The sequence below is a fragment of the Cervus canadensis genome, chromosome 3 (genome assembly GCF_019320065.1).
Source record: "Cervus canadensis isolate Bull #8, Minnesota chromosome 3, ASM1932006v1, whole genome shotgun sequence".
NCBI lineage: Eukaryota > Metazoa > Chordata > Mammalia > Artiodactyla > Cervidae > Cervus > Cervus canadensis.
In genome coordinates, this window is record NC_057388.1 from 92,407,050 (window position 1) to 92,421,937 (window position 14,888).

General features: G+C 39.7%; 1 protein-coding gene across 2 annotated transcripts in view; it reads left to right on the plus strand.

Moving 5' to 3' along the window:
• Positions 1-14,888, plus strand: part of EXOC4 (exocyst complex component 4) — an 811,011-nt gene that overhangs the window by 544,872 nt on the left and 251,251 nt on the right. For both annotated transcript variants that reach the window (XM_043463745.1, XM_043463746.1), the window contains exon 11: positions 6,618-6,837. In XM_043463745.1, coding sequence (XP_043319680.1) covers positions 6,618-6,837 — 220 coding nt within the window. The remainder of the gene's footprint in view (positions 1-6,617; positions 6,838-14,888) is intronic.

Genomic DNA, 14,888 nt, shown 5'->3' on the forward strand with positions numbered 1-14,888 from the left:
ATTTTAATGAGTATAATTTTCCTGGATAGAAATCAAATCAGGATAAAAATTTTGAAAATACTAGGTTAAGTGTGGGTACTGTATGCTCATGTATGTGTTCCAAAATACACATGCTTGCTATAAGATAGAGTAAATTTAAAATATAGGGGGAACTTGCTATAAATAGCACAAGGAGCTCAGCCCAGTGCTCTGTGATGACCCAGAGGGGTGGGATGGGAGGGAGGGCCAAGGGGGAGGGGATAGATGTATATATATAACTGGGTCACTTCATTGTACCACAGAAGCTAACACAACATTGTAAAGCAATTATATTCCAGTTAAAGATAAAATATAGGTATTACATATGTAAAGATTTTTGGAGATCCCCTTTTTGATGATAACTTGAAAATAAAACCTTTGGTAACATAGTTACAAATGGCAACATTACGATTTAGGAAGTAAGATCCATGCTTTAGACTTTCAAAGACAATAGGGATAGATCGCCTACACTCTTTGTTTTCTGGTTTATCCTGCTCTACAGCTTGAGGATTGGGAGGCTGATCTGAATAACGTTCTTCAAAAATCCCGTAATCAGATACTCTGCGTCTTTCATTATGTAGATCCTTCTCTTTGAGTCTCCTTGTCTCTCTTCCCGTGTACGCAGATGTACCTGCGCTTTGTGTTTGCCTTCTCATCCTTTACAAGAAGAGGAAATCCCCAGTGTGAAAGCACTTCACCAGATTAGATAATACCCTTTTGACAGGGTTCCATCTGTGTTCCATCTTAACTTTGAAGTGAAGTGTTTTCTTTCCTAATGAGATTCCTTTCACTGTTAAAAATTCAATGTTTTCTTACTTCCAAAGAGCTGATTGGGAGTATTGTTGGAAAAACTGGGTTTTTTGATGCTTCTCTTCAACACCCTTGACTCTTTCTTCTGTCTTCTATTCAACAGATGATTTTTTAAGGTACTTAATAGATGAAAGGAGCCATGCAGCATTCTGTGGGAATCTGGGGGAAATAAAATATAGGCTCACCCATGAAAGATGATGAGGAAGTACTCCTAGTATTTTAACTCATGGAAAGAATTCCACAGAAGCAAAATGAAGATGTTCACTGTAGGATTATCTATAGTAAAGCCAGGAAGCAGCATTGATGTTCCCTAATAGATGTTTGGGCTTTCCTGGTGGCTCAGACGATAAAGAATCTGCCAGCAATGCAGGAGACCCAGGTTCAATCCCTGGTTCCAGAAGATCCCCAGAGAAGGGAATGGCAGCTCACTCCAGTATTCTGGCCTGGACAATTCCATAGACTGTATAGTCCATGGGGTCGCAACGAGTCAGACAGGACTGAGTGACTTTCACTTTCGTTAGATGATGAAGTGAGTCTTAGGCTTACAAGTACTAATAACCTCTGTGAAATGGCCAGTATGAAGTAGTGTGAACAACCTTATTGCATGAAGCAAAAAACAAGTGAGAATGTGGGTACGGAGTAGAAAATACTCTTTCAATCCAAGACATCTGTGGTTGAGATATAGGATTATTTTCCTTCTTTCTCTTTTTTTCTTATAATCTTTCATTTGGACCTCTAGTCCAAATCATTCAGAGAAGGGCACTATTTATCAGAGAGATCACAGTCTAGTTTTAGGAACTAAGGGTAAATGAAAGGAGCTATTAATTACTTTATTCAGTACTTGATTCAGCAAATATTTCCTGAGACCTACTCTGTGCCAGCAGTAGACTAGTCCTAGGCCCTGAAGATACAGCAGTGAGAAATTTACACTTGACCCCTGGCCACATGGGGTTTCGGTCATTCCTACATACGTGCATTGATGAAATAGTCCAAGTGATAATCTAATGGCCCAAATTGCCAATTATGGATAATTGCATGGGGAAGTAAAGGAGAGAGTGGAAAAAAATGGTAAAATATGTCACACTTTGCTCTAACTCTCCAACCCCATCAGGACTTATGCGCTGATAGTAATTATACAAATAGCAGCAGTCACCACCTACTTAGCAGTTGACTGTATGTCAGCCTCTGTGAGGAGCACTTGCATTTTATTTCCTTACTTAATCATCAAAACAAATCCTGTGTGTTACATCCATTTACAGAGTACACAAATAGGATGAAGAGAAGCTAAGTAACCTGCCCTAGATAGTACATTCAAGATTCAGACTCAGGGATCTCTACTTTCCGTGTTCCACCCTTGGCCATTCCACTTCCCTAAACCTTTCCTCTCTGCACAGACTATGAGTTCGATTCACCTCTTAGATGCCTAGGGACGATCTTCCTCTGTGTCCTTCCTGCCTAAGAAAGGGCGTTTTGCCCATTTAATGTGATTGCTTCTCATTCTTGACCAGAGTGGAGAGAGGCTGGTGAGACAGCCCTAATTTTTCTCTTTCATTTTTCCCCTCATGTCTTATGCCTTCTGCACAGTGGGACCCTCCCAGCTCCAAAAGCAGATTTGGAAACATGTTGAATGGGTCCCCTCGAGTCAGAGATGACACCATCAACCTGACTGTGTCAGTTTAGACGGATGTGTATGCTTTAGGGAATAAATGACTTGTATTCGAAAGAAATCATTTGGCTGAAGGTGATGGAAGCTGCTCCATCCGTGCTGCTCAGAGTGGTTTCATATTCGAGGGGCACCAAAGGCAAATAAGGGACTAGAAAAAAAGAAAAATGGGGTAATTTAGAGCCTTCTGTCACTTTGTTTAGGAGCAGGTTAACTACTAAAAATCTCCTCCAAATAATTGGTAGATTTTGAAAATGCAAGAAGTACTTCTGCTCAGAAAACTCTTCTTCTAAGACCCATGGGAAAGAGTAAATAGGGATTCTGATGACAGGTGTATTTATTTGTTATCAGATTAGTAACAGTGGTTGCCTTTCAGAGTCAGACCAAGGGAACCGGGATGCCCCTGGGTGGAGGGTTTCTCTGTGAGTTAGATGAGATCAGAGGGGATCACTGTAGCATGATGTGGGATCTGGAGACCTTAAAACTATAACCATAGTTAACTATCTGCTGTTTATTTCTTCATTTCCGTGCCCCCCCACCCAACCTTCTACTCAATCTCTTCTTAAAGATTTCTTGTATCTTGTTTTGGGTCAGGCTTTAAAAATATGTATTTATTTATTTGGCTGCACTAGGTCTTAGTTCCAACATGCGGGATCTTTAGTTGAGGCATCTGGAATCTAGTTCCCTACTCAGGGATTGAACCCAGGTCCCCTGCATTGGGAGCCCAGAGTCCTAGCCACTGGACCACCAGGGAAGTCCCTTGGGTCAGGCTTTTACTTCCCTTTAGTTGTTGACAACATCAGTTAAGAAACCTCATTGCTGTTTGTCATAGCTTCTCTGTGTCCACTTTCCTGGGTGACTTTTCCACTGTAATAATCCTCTGTGTTCTCTTTCCTACCCCCACTTCCCCTCCGAGGGCCTGGAGGTTAATGGAGTGTTTAAGTGGTGATATGGAAGAGTAACCATGATGTATGTGTTTATTAAGTAAAGGAAACTCTTTATTAGGTTAAACAGCTGAACTTATGGAACATTTATACCCCAAACTTTAAATGTGATCTCATTAGAAAGCAATTTATGAAATAGAGTCTTTGATAAATGTAGATAATTTTTATATTGTCTAATTTAATTTTATTTGAGTTGCTAATATATTCACAGTTTTTTTAAAGTCAAATGATTATGAAAATTATAATTGAAAAATGCATTCCCACTCCTTTGCGAGACTCTCCCCCCAATCGCTGCTTCCTATAAATACTCACATTTACTAATTTTTTTATGAACCCTCCCAGGATGTCTTTATAATAAAACAAATAAATATGTAATTCTTATAATAAAACAAATAAATGTATAATTCTTACACAAAGGTGCATATTGGTATGCACCTTGCTTTTCTCACTTAACAATATATGTCCTAGAGATCTTTGCATGTAAGGTCATCAGAAGCTTCCATGTTTGGGAGCTGGGTTGCTGCCCAGTATTGCAGTGTCTAGATTCACCATAGTTTATTTAACTGATCTCTAACTGATGGATTTTTTGTGTTGTTTCCAATCTTTTGATATAAAAAGAATTCTGCACTGATCTCTGTATCCTGTGCATAGGTCATCTCATCCATATTCAGATAATAGCTGTTGGAAGAATTTCCCAGAAGTGAGATTTCTGGGTCAAAAGGAAATACATTTGTAATTTTGAATGATAGTGCCAATTTGTCCTTCATCAGGGTTGTAACATTTTTCACTTCCATCAATAATATATGAGAATGTCTCTCTGCCCACACTTAAACCAACAGTGTGTTTTCAAACTTTTGGAATCTGGCTGATGCGTGGGTATAAAAAAATGGTATCTCAGTGTAGTTTACCTTTCATTTCTCTCATTATGAATGAAGTTAAAACTTTTTCTTATTGTTTAATGTTCACTCACTGTAAAATGTCTTTTCATGTCTTTTGATCATTTTTCTACTATGTTCTTTGGTTTTTTTTTTTTTTTATGTTCTTTGGTTTTTTTACTGCCTGTTGTCTGTGGCATAGGTTGCAAATAGATCTTCCCAGCTAATCACTAATTTTTTTCTCTATTTCATTAGATTCTGTTTCATTTTATTTAACTTCTATTCTTTTGGGAAAAATTTAAAGTGCAAAGCCTTTCTTGCTTTACAGAACATTGTAGATCTGTAAAACTCACCAGGCAAAGCAGTGTTATTAATCAATAGGGGAAAATCACAACTGTTTCATGACTTGAAATTTTTTGGCGTGAAAACGTTAAAAATTCTTACTATCAGTTACAAATATATACAGAAATGAAAAATAAAACTAATATGTATTAGTACCCTGTAACATTAGAAACATTGAGAATCAGAGTTTTGTTTCTTTGTTGAAATCTTACCAAGAATGGGCTTCCCTGGAGGTCCAATGGTTAAGACTTAGTATTTCCACTGCAGGGGGCATTGGTTTGATCCCTTAGATCTGGGAACTAAGAGATCCCATATGTCACATGACCTGACCACAAAAACAAGTCTTACCAAGAGAAGTCTGAACAGTGCTTGCTACCATCTTCTTGTTGGGTCATTTACAATACACAGCAAAAATCTTTTCTCTGCTTTAGTGAAATGTCATACTTCCCTCTCAGTTTGGGTCAGCTGCCAGAATTTTATTCTTTGCTTTTCAATGTCATGAAATACCTCCAAGAGTTCTCTAAGGTAACTTATTTTGGTCAACATCACTTCCTCTGGGACATCTTTCTCTCTTTCGTCACAACTGTTTTTCTCTTTAAAGGTCAGGAAGTTAACCCTCTGTCTGGCTGCATGTTCCTCCCACATGTTCCGAGGGTCTGCCATTTCTTCTGTAAATCCACTTAGGTTCAAATCAAATTTTGCTCCCAGTATTACTTTTACATTTTTTTTTCTTTTAGCTTTTTTTTTTTTTTAGCTAATTCCCTTTTTCAGTTATCAATTTCTGTAAACTGTCACAGGGGTTAATTCCCTGGGAGACGAGAAGACAGTGGCTACCCACATTGCTGTCTTTCTATGAACTGAGCAACAGATGTGAAGTGACTGTTCACTGATTCGACTTTGAAAGAAAGAAGTGATAGGACAGGTCATTGATTATGATGAACATCAGTTATTTACATAGAAATTTCTGGATTGAAGCACTGGAGTTGCTGTTTCATGCCTCTACTCACAGTTAATATACTATGGTAACTGGAATTCAAATCCTGTTGTTGTACTGGTGTGATTTGCTAAACTCTAGTAACTTACATTTGTGCGTATCAGAACCATGAAAGCAGGAGCTGCCAGCATAGAAAAATACAAAGAATAGCATAACTAGTATCTGCGTACGCATCTCTGAGTTTTGACAGTTAACATTCTGCTATAAATGTTTTAAGTGTTTTTCATAAAGGAAATTGATCATTACAAATGAAGTTAAACTTCTTCTTTGTCCTCACTCCCATCCTATTTCCTTTCATAACCTCTCAACCCACATTAGTGTCATAAATTTAAAGACTGTCCTTATTGGAAAAGACCCTGATGCTGGGAAAGGTTGAAGGCAAAAGGAGAAGGGGGTGGCAGAGGGTGAGATGGTTAGATAGCACCACCAACTCAAGGGACATGAATTTGAGCAACCTCTGAGAGATAGTAGAGGACAGAGGAGCCTGGCATGCTGCAGTCATAGGGTCGCAAAGAGTCAGACATGACTTACAGACTGAACAACAATATCCTTTATTTTCTCTCTTTTCGAAAGTTCTGTCTACACATATATAGAGCTTAAGAAATATGCAGTATGGGGTTTGCTCTTTACTTTGCATCATAATTTGTTTTTTGTTTATCACACTTTCTTTTGCTTCTTATATTTTTATTTCCTTCTTAAATTAATAAATATTTTTGTCTCTCCTTTCTCCCTACTATTTTGAAATTTTTGTTTCTGTTTCCTCCTGTTTCTTTTGAATAAGTGAAATAACTTGTGTTTAAAAAACAGACTCATATATAGGTGGACATTAAAGTGGCCTGCACTTGTTTAGAATTCTGGTAATGTCCCCAGATCTCTCCATAGCAGCAAGCAGAGATACCCATGTTTGGTCATATTTCTGTAACTATCTTTCTGATATGTTTGACAGTGGTTGCGCTCTGTTTGTCTTCCAGATTTATTCAAGAGATAGAGCATGCCCTGGGACTTGGTCCTGCCAAACAGTGTCCTCTTCGAGAGTTTCTCACCGTGTACATCAAAAATATCTTCCTCAATCAGGTCTTGGCTGAGATCAACAAGGAGATTGAAGGAGTCACAAAAACATCTGACCCCCTGAAGATCCTGGCTAATGCAGATACCATGAAAGTGCTGGGGGTGCAGCGGCCTCTCCTCCAGGTAATCACATTCTTTGAACTTATTCTTTCTACCAGCAGTTTTCATTGACTTGGCAAGAGTTACAAATTGAAAAGAGAAGAAGAATTACCATCTGCTTCCATGTTCATCAGGGACAAAATAAGAGGAAATAAATTAAATGGGCACTAGGGAAATTAACGACTAATGTAGAGATAATAGAAAGTCCTGAAGATCTTTAAGAAAAAAATGGTTAGTTTTGAGTATGGGAGATGGTGAGCCTCATTAACATGCAGGCAACTCCTCATTATTGGCCTGAAATTTGTCCTTGAATAGAATTCTCTTTCCAGTGGTGAGTGCATGCTGAAGTAGAAGGATTTACAGGGAGGAAGTGACTCTGCCTAACCTCAATGACCAACAGTAAACCCCTCAGTTCCATTTGAATGCTGATTTGGCTAGCTCACAGTGAATCTGAACCCACGTTGCAAATGGGCTTTTTTTTTTTTTTTTTAATTTTTTTATTAGTTGGAGGCTAATTACTTCACAACATTTCAGTGGGTTTTGTCATACATTGATATGAATCAGCCATAAATTTACACTTATTCCCCATCCCGATCCCCCCTCCCATCTCCCTCTCCACCCGATTCCTCTGGGTCTTCCCAGTGCACCAGGCCCGAGCACTTGTCTCATGCATCCCACCTGGGCTGGTGATCTGTTTCACCATAGATAGTATACATGCTGTTCTTTTGAAACATCCCACCCTCACCTTCTCCCACAGAGTTCAAAAGTCTGTTCTGTATTTCTGTGTCTCTTTTTCTGTTTTGCATATAGGGTTTATCGTTACCATCTTTCTAAATTCCATATATATGTGTTAGTATGCTGTAATGTTCTTTATCTTTCTGGCTTACTTCACTCTGTATAAGGGGCTCCAGTTTCATCCATCTCATTAGGACTGGTTCAAATGAATTCTTTTTAACGGCTGAGTAATATTCCATGGTGTATATGTACCACAGCTTCATTATCCATTCATCTGCTGATGGGCATCTAGGTTGCTTCCATGTCCTGGCTATTATAAACAGTGCTGCGATGAACATTGGGGTGCACGTGTCTCTTTCAGATCTGGTTTCCTCAGTGTGTATGCCCAGAAGTGGGATTGCTGGGTCATATGGCAGTTCTATTTCCAGTTTTTTAAGAAATCTCCACACTGTTCTCCATAGCGGCTGTACTAGTTTGCATTCCCACCAACAGTGTAAGAGGGTTACCTTTTCTCCACACCCTCTCCAGCATTTATTGCTTGTAGACTTTTGGATAGCAGCCATCCTGACTGGCGTGTAATGGTACCTCATTGTGGTTTTGATTTGCATTTCTCTAATAATGAGTGATGTTGAGCATCTTTTCATGTGTTTGTTAGCCATCTGTATGTCTTCTTTGGAGAAATGTCTGTTTAGTTCTTTGGCCCATTTATTGATTGGGTCATTTATTTTTCTGGAATTGAGCTGCAGGAGTTGTTTGTATATTTTTGAGATTAATCCTTTGTTTCTTCATTTGCTATTATTTTCTCCCAATCTGAGGGCTGTCTTTTCACCTTACTTATAGTTTCCTTTGTAGTGCAAAAGCTTTTAAGTTTCATTAGGTCCCATTTGTTTAGTTTTGCTTTTATTTCCAATATTCTGGGAGGTGGGTCATAGAGGATCTTGCTGTGATTTATGTCGGAGAGTGTTTTGCCTATGTTCTCCTCTAGGAGTTTTATAGTTTCTGGTCTTACATTTAGATCTTTAATCCATTTTGAGTTTATTTTTGTGTATGGTGTTAGAAAGTGTTCTAGTTTCATTCTTTTACAAGTGGTTGACCAGTTTTCCCAGCACCACTTGTTAAAGAGGTTGTCTTTTTTCCATTGTATATCCTTGCCTCCTTTGTCAAAGATAAGGTGTCCATAGGTTCGTGGATTTATCTCTGGGCTTTCTATTCTGTTCCATTGATCTATATTTCTGTCTTTGTGCCAGTACCATACTGTCTTGATGACTGTGGCTTTGTAGTAGAGTCTGAAGTCAGGCAGGTTGATTCCTCCAGTTCCATTCTTCTTTTTCAAGATTACTTTGGCTATTCGAGGTTTTTTGTATTTCCATACAAATTGTGAAATTCTTTGGTCTAGTTCTGTGAAAAATACCGTTGGTAGCTTGATAGGGATTGCATTGAATCTATAGATTGCTTTGGGTAGAATAGCCATTTTGACAATATTGATTCTTCCAATCCATGAACACGGTATGTTTCTCCATCTGTTTGTGTCCTCTTTGATTTCTTTCATCAGTGTTTTATAGTTTTCTATGTATAGGTCTTTTGTTTCTTTAGGTAGATATACTCCTAAGTATTTTATTCTTTTTGTTGCAATGGTGAATGGTATTGTTTCCTTAATTTCTCTTTCTGTTTTCTCATTGTTAGTATATAGGAATGCAAGGGATTTCTGTGTGTTAATTTTATATCCTGCAACTTTACTATATTCATTGATTAGTTCTAGTAATTTTCTGGTAGAGTCTTTAGGGTTTTCTATATAGAGGATCATGTCATCTGCAAACAGTGAGAGTTTCACTTCTTCTTTTCCTATCTGGATTCCTTTTACTTCTTTTTCTGCTCTGATTGCTGTGGCCAAAACTTCCAACACTATGTTGAACAGTAGTGGTGAGAGTGGGCACCCTTGTCTTGTTCCTGATTTCAGGGGAAATGCTTTCAATTTTTCACCATTGAGGGTGATGCTTGCTGTGGGTTTGTCATATATAGCTTTTATTATGTTGAGGTATGTTCCTTCTATTCCTGCTTTTTGGAGAGTTTTAATCATAAATGAGTGTTGAATTTTGTCAAAGGCTTTCTCTGCATCTATTGAGATAATCATATGGTTTTTATCTTTCAATTTGTTAATGTGGTGTATTACATTGATTGATTTGCGGATATTGAAGAATCCTTGCATTCCTGGGATAAAGCCCACTTGGTCATGGTGTATGATTTTTTTAATATGTTGTTGGATTCTGTTTGCTAGAATTTTGTTAAGGATTTTTGCATCTATGTTCATCAGTGATATTGGCCTGTAGTTTTCTTTTTTTGTGGCATCTTTGTCAGGTTTTGGAATTAGGGTGATGGTGGCCTCATAGAATGAGTTTGGAAGTTTACCTTCTTCTGCAATTTTCTGGAAGAGTTTGAGTAAGATAGGTGTTAGCTCTTCTCTAAATTTTTGGTAGAATTCAGCTGTGAAGCCATCTGGTCCTGGGCTTTTGTTTGCTGGAAGATTTTTGATTACAGTTTCGATTTCCTTGCTTGTGATGGGTCTGTTAAGATCTTCTATTTCTTCCTGGTTCAGTTTTGGAAAGTTATACTTTTCTAAGAATTTGTCCATTTCATCCAAGTTGTCCATTTTATTGGCATAGAGCTGCTGGTAGTAGTCTCTTATGATCCTTTGTATTTCAGTGTTGTCTGTTGTGATCTCTCCATTTTCATTTCTAATTTTGTTAATTTGGTTCTTCTCTCTTTGTTTCTTAATGAGTCTTGCTAATGGTTTGTCAATTTTGTTTATTTTTTCAAAAAACCAGCTTTTAGCTTTGTTGATTTTTGCTATGGTCTCTTTAGTTTCTTTGCATTTATTTCTGCCTTAATTTTTAAGATTTCTTTCCTTCTGCTAACCCTGGGGTTCTTCATTTCTTCCTTCTCTAATTGCTTTAGGTGTAGAGTTAGGTTATTTATTTGGCTTTTTTCTTGTTTCTTGATGTAAGCCTGTAATGCTATGAACCTTCCCCTTAGCACTGCTTTTACAGTGTCCCATAGGTTTTGGGTTGTTGTGTTTTCATTTTCATTCATTTCTATACATATTTTGATTTCTTTTTTGATTTCTTCTATGATTTGTTGGTTATTCAGAAGCGTGTTATTTAGCCTCCATATGTTTGAATTTTTAACAATTTTTTTCCTGTAATTGAGATCTAATCTTACTGCACTGTGGTCAGAAAAGATGACTGGAATGATTTCAATTTTTTTGAATTTTCCAAGACTAGATTTATGGCCCAGGATGTGATCTATTCTGGAGAAGGTTCCGTGTGCACTTGAGAAAAAGGTGAAGTTGCTTGTTTTGGGGTGAAATGTCCTATAGATATCAATTAGGTCTAGCTGGTCCATTGTGTCATTTAAAGTTTGTGTTTCCTTGTTAATTTTCTGTTTAGTTGATCTATCCATAGTTGTGAGTGGGGTATTAAAGTCTCCCACTATTATTGTGTTACTATTAATTTCCTCTTTCATACTCGTTAGTGTTTGCCGTACATATTGCGGTGCTCCTATGTTGGGTGCATATATATTTATAATTGTTATATCTTCTTCTTGGATTGATCCTTTGATCATTATGTAGTGTCCTTCTTTGTCTCTTTTCACAGCTTTTATTTGAAAGTCTATTTTATCTGATATGAGTATTGCGACTCCTGCTTTCTTTTGGTCTCCATTTGCATGAAATATTTTTTTCCAGCCCTTCACTTTTAGTCTGTATGTGTCTCTTGTTTTGAGGTGGGTCTCTTGTAGACAGCATATATGGGGGTCTTGTTTTTGTATCCATTCAGCCAATCTTTGTCTTTTGGTTGGGGCATTCAACCCATTTACATTTAAGGTAATTATTGATAGGTGTGGTCCCGTTGCCATTTACTTTGTTGTTTTGGGTTCACGTTTATACAACCTTTCTGCATTTCCTGTCTAGAGAAGATCCTTTAGCATTTGTTGAAGAGCTGGTTTGGTGGTGCTGAATTCTCTCAGCTTTTGCTTATCTGTAAAGCTTTTGAGTTCTCCTTCATATCTGAATGAGATCCTTGCTGGATACAGTAATCTAGGTTGTAGGTTATTCTCTTTCATTACTTTCAGGACGTCCTGCCATTCCCTTCTGGCCTGGAGGGTTTCTATTGATAGGTCAGCTGTTATCCTTATGGGAATCCCTTTGTGTGTTATTTGTTGTTTTTCCCTTGCTGCTTTTAATATTTGTTCTTTGTGTTTGATCTTTGTTAGTTTGATTAATATGTGTCTTGGGGTGTTTCGCCTTGGGTTTATCCTGTTTGGGACTCTCTGGGTTTCTTGGACTTGAGTGGCTATTTCCTTCCCCATTTTAGGGAAGTTTTCAGCTATTATCTCCTCGAGTATTTTCTCATGGCCTTTCTTTTTGTCTTCTTCTTCTGGAACTCCTATGATTCGAATGTTGGGGCGTTTCACATTGTCCCAGAGGTCCCTGAGGTTGTCCTCATTTCTTTTGATCCTTTTTTCTTTTTTCCTCTCTGCTTCATTTATTTCCACCATTTTATCTTCTACCTCACTTATCCTATCTTCTGCCTCCGTTATTCTACTCTTGGTTCCCTCCAAAGTGTTTTTGATCTCATTCATTGCATTGTTCATTTTTAATTGACTCTTTTTTATTTCTTCTAGGTCTTTATTAAACAATTCTTGTATCTTTTCAATCTTTGTCTCCAGGCTATTTATCTGTAACTCCATTTTGTTTTCAAGATTTTGGATCATTTTTATTATCATTATTCTAAATTCTTTTTCAGGTAGATTCCCTATCTCCTCCTCTTTTGTTTGACTTGGTGGGCATTTTTCATGTTCCTTTACCTGTTGGGTATTTCTTTGCCTTTTCATCTTGTTTAGATTGCTGTGTCTGGAGTGGACTTTCTGTATTCTGGAGGTCTGTGGTTGCTTTTTATTGTGGAGGATTTACCCAGTGGGTGGGGTTAGACGATTGGCTTGTCAAGGTTTCCCGGTTAGGGAAGCTTGCGTCAGTGTACTGGTGCGTGGGACTTGATTTCTTCTTTTTGGAGAGCAATGGAGTGCCCAGTAATGAGTTTTGAGATGGGTCTATGTGTTAGGTGTCACCTTGGGCAGCCTGTATGTTGACATTCGGGGCTATGTTCCTGTGTTGCTGGAGAATTTGCGTGGTATGTCTTGCTCTAAAACTTACTGGCTCTTGGGTGGTGGTTGGTTTCAGTGTAGGTATGGAGCTTTTGGACGGTCACTTATTGCTTAAAGTTACATGTAGTCAGGAGTTTTCTGGTGTTCTCAGGTTTTGGGCTTAAGTTTCCTGCCTCTGGATTTCAGTTTTATTCTTCCTGTAGTCTCAGGACTTCTCCAACTATACAGCACTGATAATAAAACTTCTAGGTTAATGGCGAAAAGATTCTCCCCTGTTAGGGACACCCAGAGAGGTTCACAGAGTTACATGAACAGGAGAAAAGGGAGGAGGGAGATAGAGATGAGCAGGAGGAGAAAAAGGGGGACTCAAGAGGAGAGAGACAGATCTACGCAGCTGTCTGTTCCCAGAGTGTTCTTCGTATCTCAGACACCTACAAGGATTCGCAGAATTGGATTGGGAGGAGAAGGGGAAAGGAGGAAATAGAGGTGTTCTGAGGTAGAAAACAGAGAGTCAAGATTGGGAGAGAATAATCTTCGGTTTAAAGATAGGGCTTCTCTTTTTTTTTTTGTAAGGTTATAGTGTAGTGAAAATGAAAATGAAGAGTAGTAGAGGAGTACTAGAGGACTTTAAAAGAAATAAGAGAACAAGAAAAATAGAAAATAAAAGAGAAAACGGAAAGGAAAAAAAGAAGAAAAAAGAGAAAAAAGAAAAAGAAAAAAAAACAAAAAAAAAGAAAGAAAAAAAAAATTTTTTTTTCCCCTAATTAAAAAAATCGTAAAAATCTATGTAAATGAAAGTTAAGGAGTAATGGGGGAGTAATAGGGAATTTTAAAGGAAAATAAAAGAGAAAAAATAAAAAAGAAAAAATATAAAAAGAATAAAAAAAAATTTTTTTTCCTTACTTAGAGAAAAAAAAGTAAAAATATATCTAGGAGTTTCTCTGGAGCTGCTGCGGTCAGTGTGGGTTCGGCTCAGTTTCAGATAGCTCCTCGTTCCAGCTTACACTTCTCGATATCTACAGGGCCCTTCCGGTGAAGTCGGTGTTTTCTACAGGGATTTTAATCTGTTGCACCAGTCCCTTCTGAAGCGGTTCCCTTTGTTTATTTGGCTTCTGTTTGCCGGTCTCTTCAGAGCCTCATTTCCGCCCTGACACAGGCGGGCGGAGGTGGACTCTTATTCAGTTAGCTAGTTCCGTTGCGCTGCTGGGGGGGGCTGACGCTGCGGGGATGGGCTGGCGCTGCGGGGCGGGGCTGACGCTGCGGGGAGGGGCTGGCCCTGCGGGGGCGGGGCTGAAGCTGCGGGGAGGGGCTGGCCCTGCGGGGGCGGGCTGGCGCTGCCGGAAGGGGCTGACGCTGCTTTCTCCGTCTGCGCTGCTCAGGCTCCCGGCTGTTCTATATGGAGCGCGCCCCGCGCTGCGCTAGGTTCCAGCCCTCGGGTGTTACACAAAAGCGCGGAAGGAAAAGCCGCGCCTGCTCTCTGTGCCTTCCCCGTCAGAGCGGTCCAGGCAGCGAGGGGCTTGATGGGCGCACTATCCCCAGGTGTGGCGCACTCACTGCCTTCCGCGGACCCAGTCTCAGTTTCCGCTGACGCCAGTCGGGTGCGCGCGCCTTCCGCCCTCCGCGTCCCCAGCCCCAGTCCCCGCCCGCGCCGGTCGGCTGCCTGCGCCCTGTGTCTCGCCGCGACCTTCCCCTCCCCCCTGCCTCCTGCCTCCGGCGGGGCTGGGCGGGTCCGCAGCCTGCGACCTCTTCTTGGGACTTTCTCCGTCCCTTTGTTCTGCGAACAGCCGGCAGTGTGTTCCGGCCGGTTAATTTTCTCTCTTTTGGTCTCCCACAGTTCAAGTTGGCACCTCACAGAAGCTCCCTCCGATTGTCCTCAGGGCACTCAGGCCCGGACCCTAGCCCAAGCAAGGCCGCCTAAGACTCCCTTCCCGGGACGGATCTCCGTCCTTAGCTCTTTTGTCTCACTTTTTATCTTTTATATTTTGTCCTACCTCCTTTCGAAGACAATGGTCTGCTTTTCTGGGCGCCTGATGACCTCAGCTAGCGATCAGAAGTTGTTTTGTGAGGTTTGCTCTGCATTCAGTTATTCTTTTGATGAATTTGTAGGAGAGAAAGTGGTCTCCCCGTCCTACTCCTTCGCCATCTTGGCTCCTCCTCCGCAAATGGGCTTTTGAAGGTCAGAT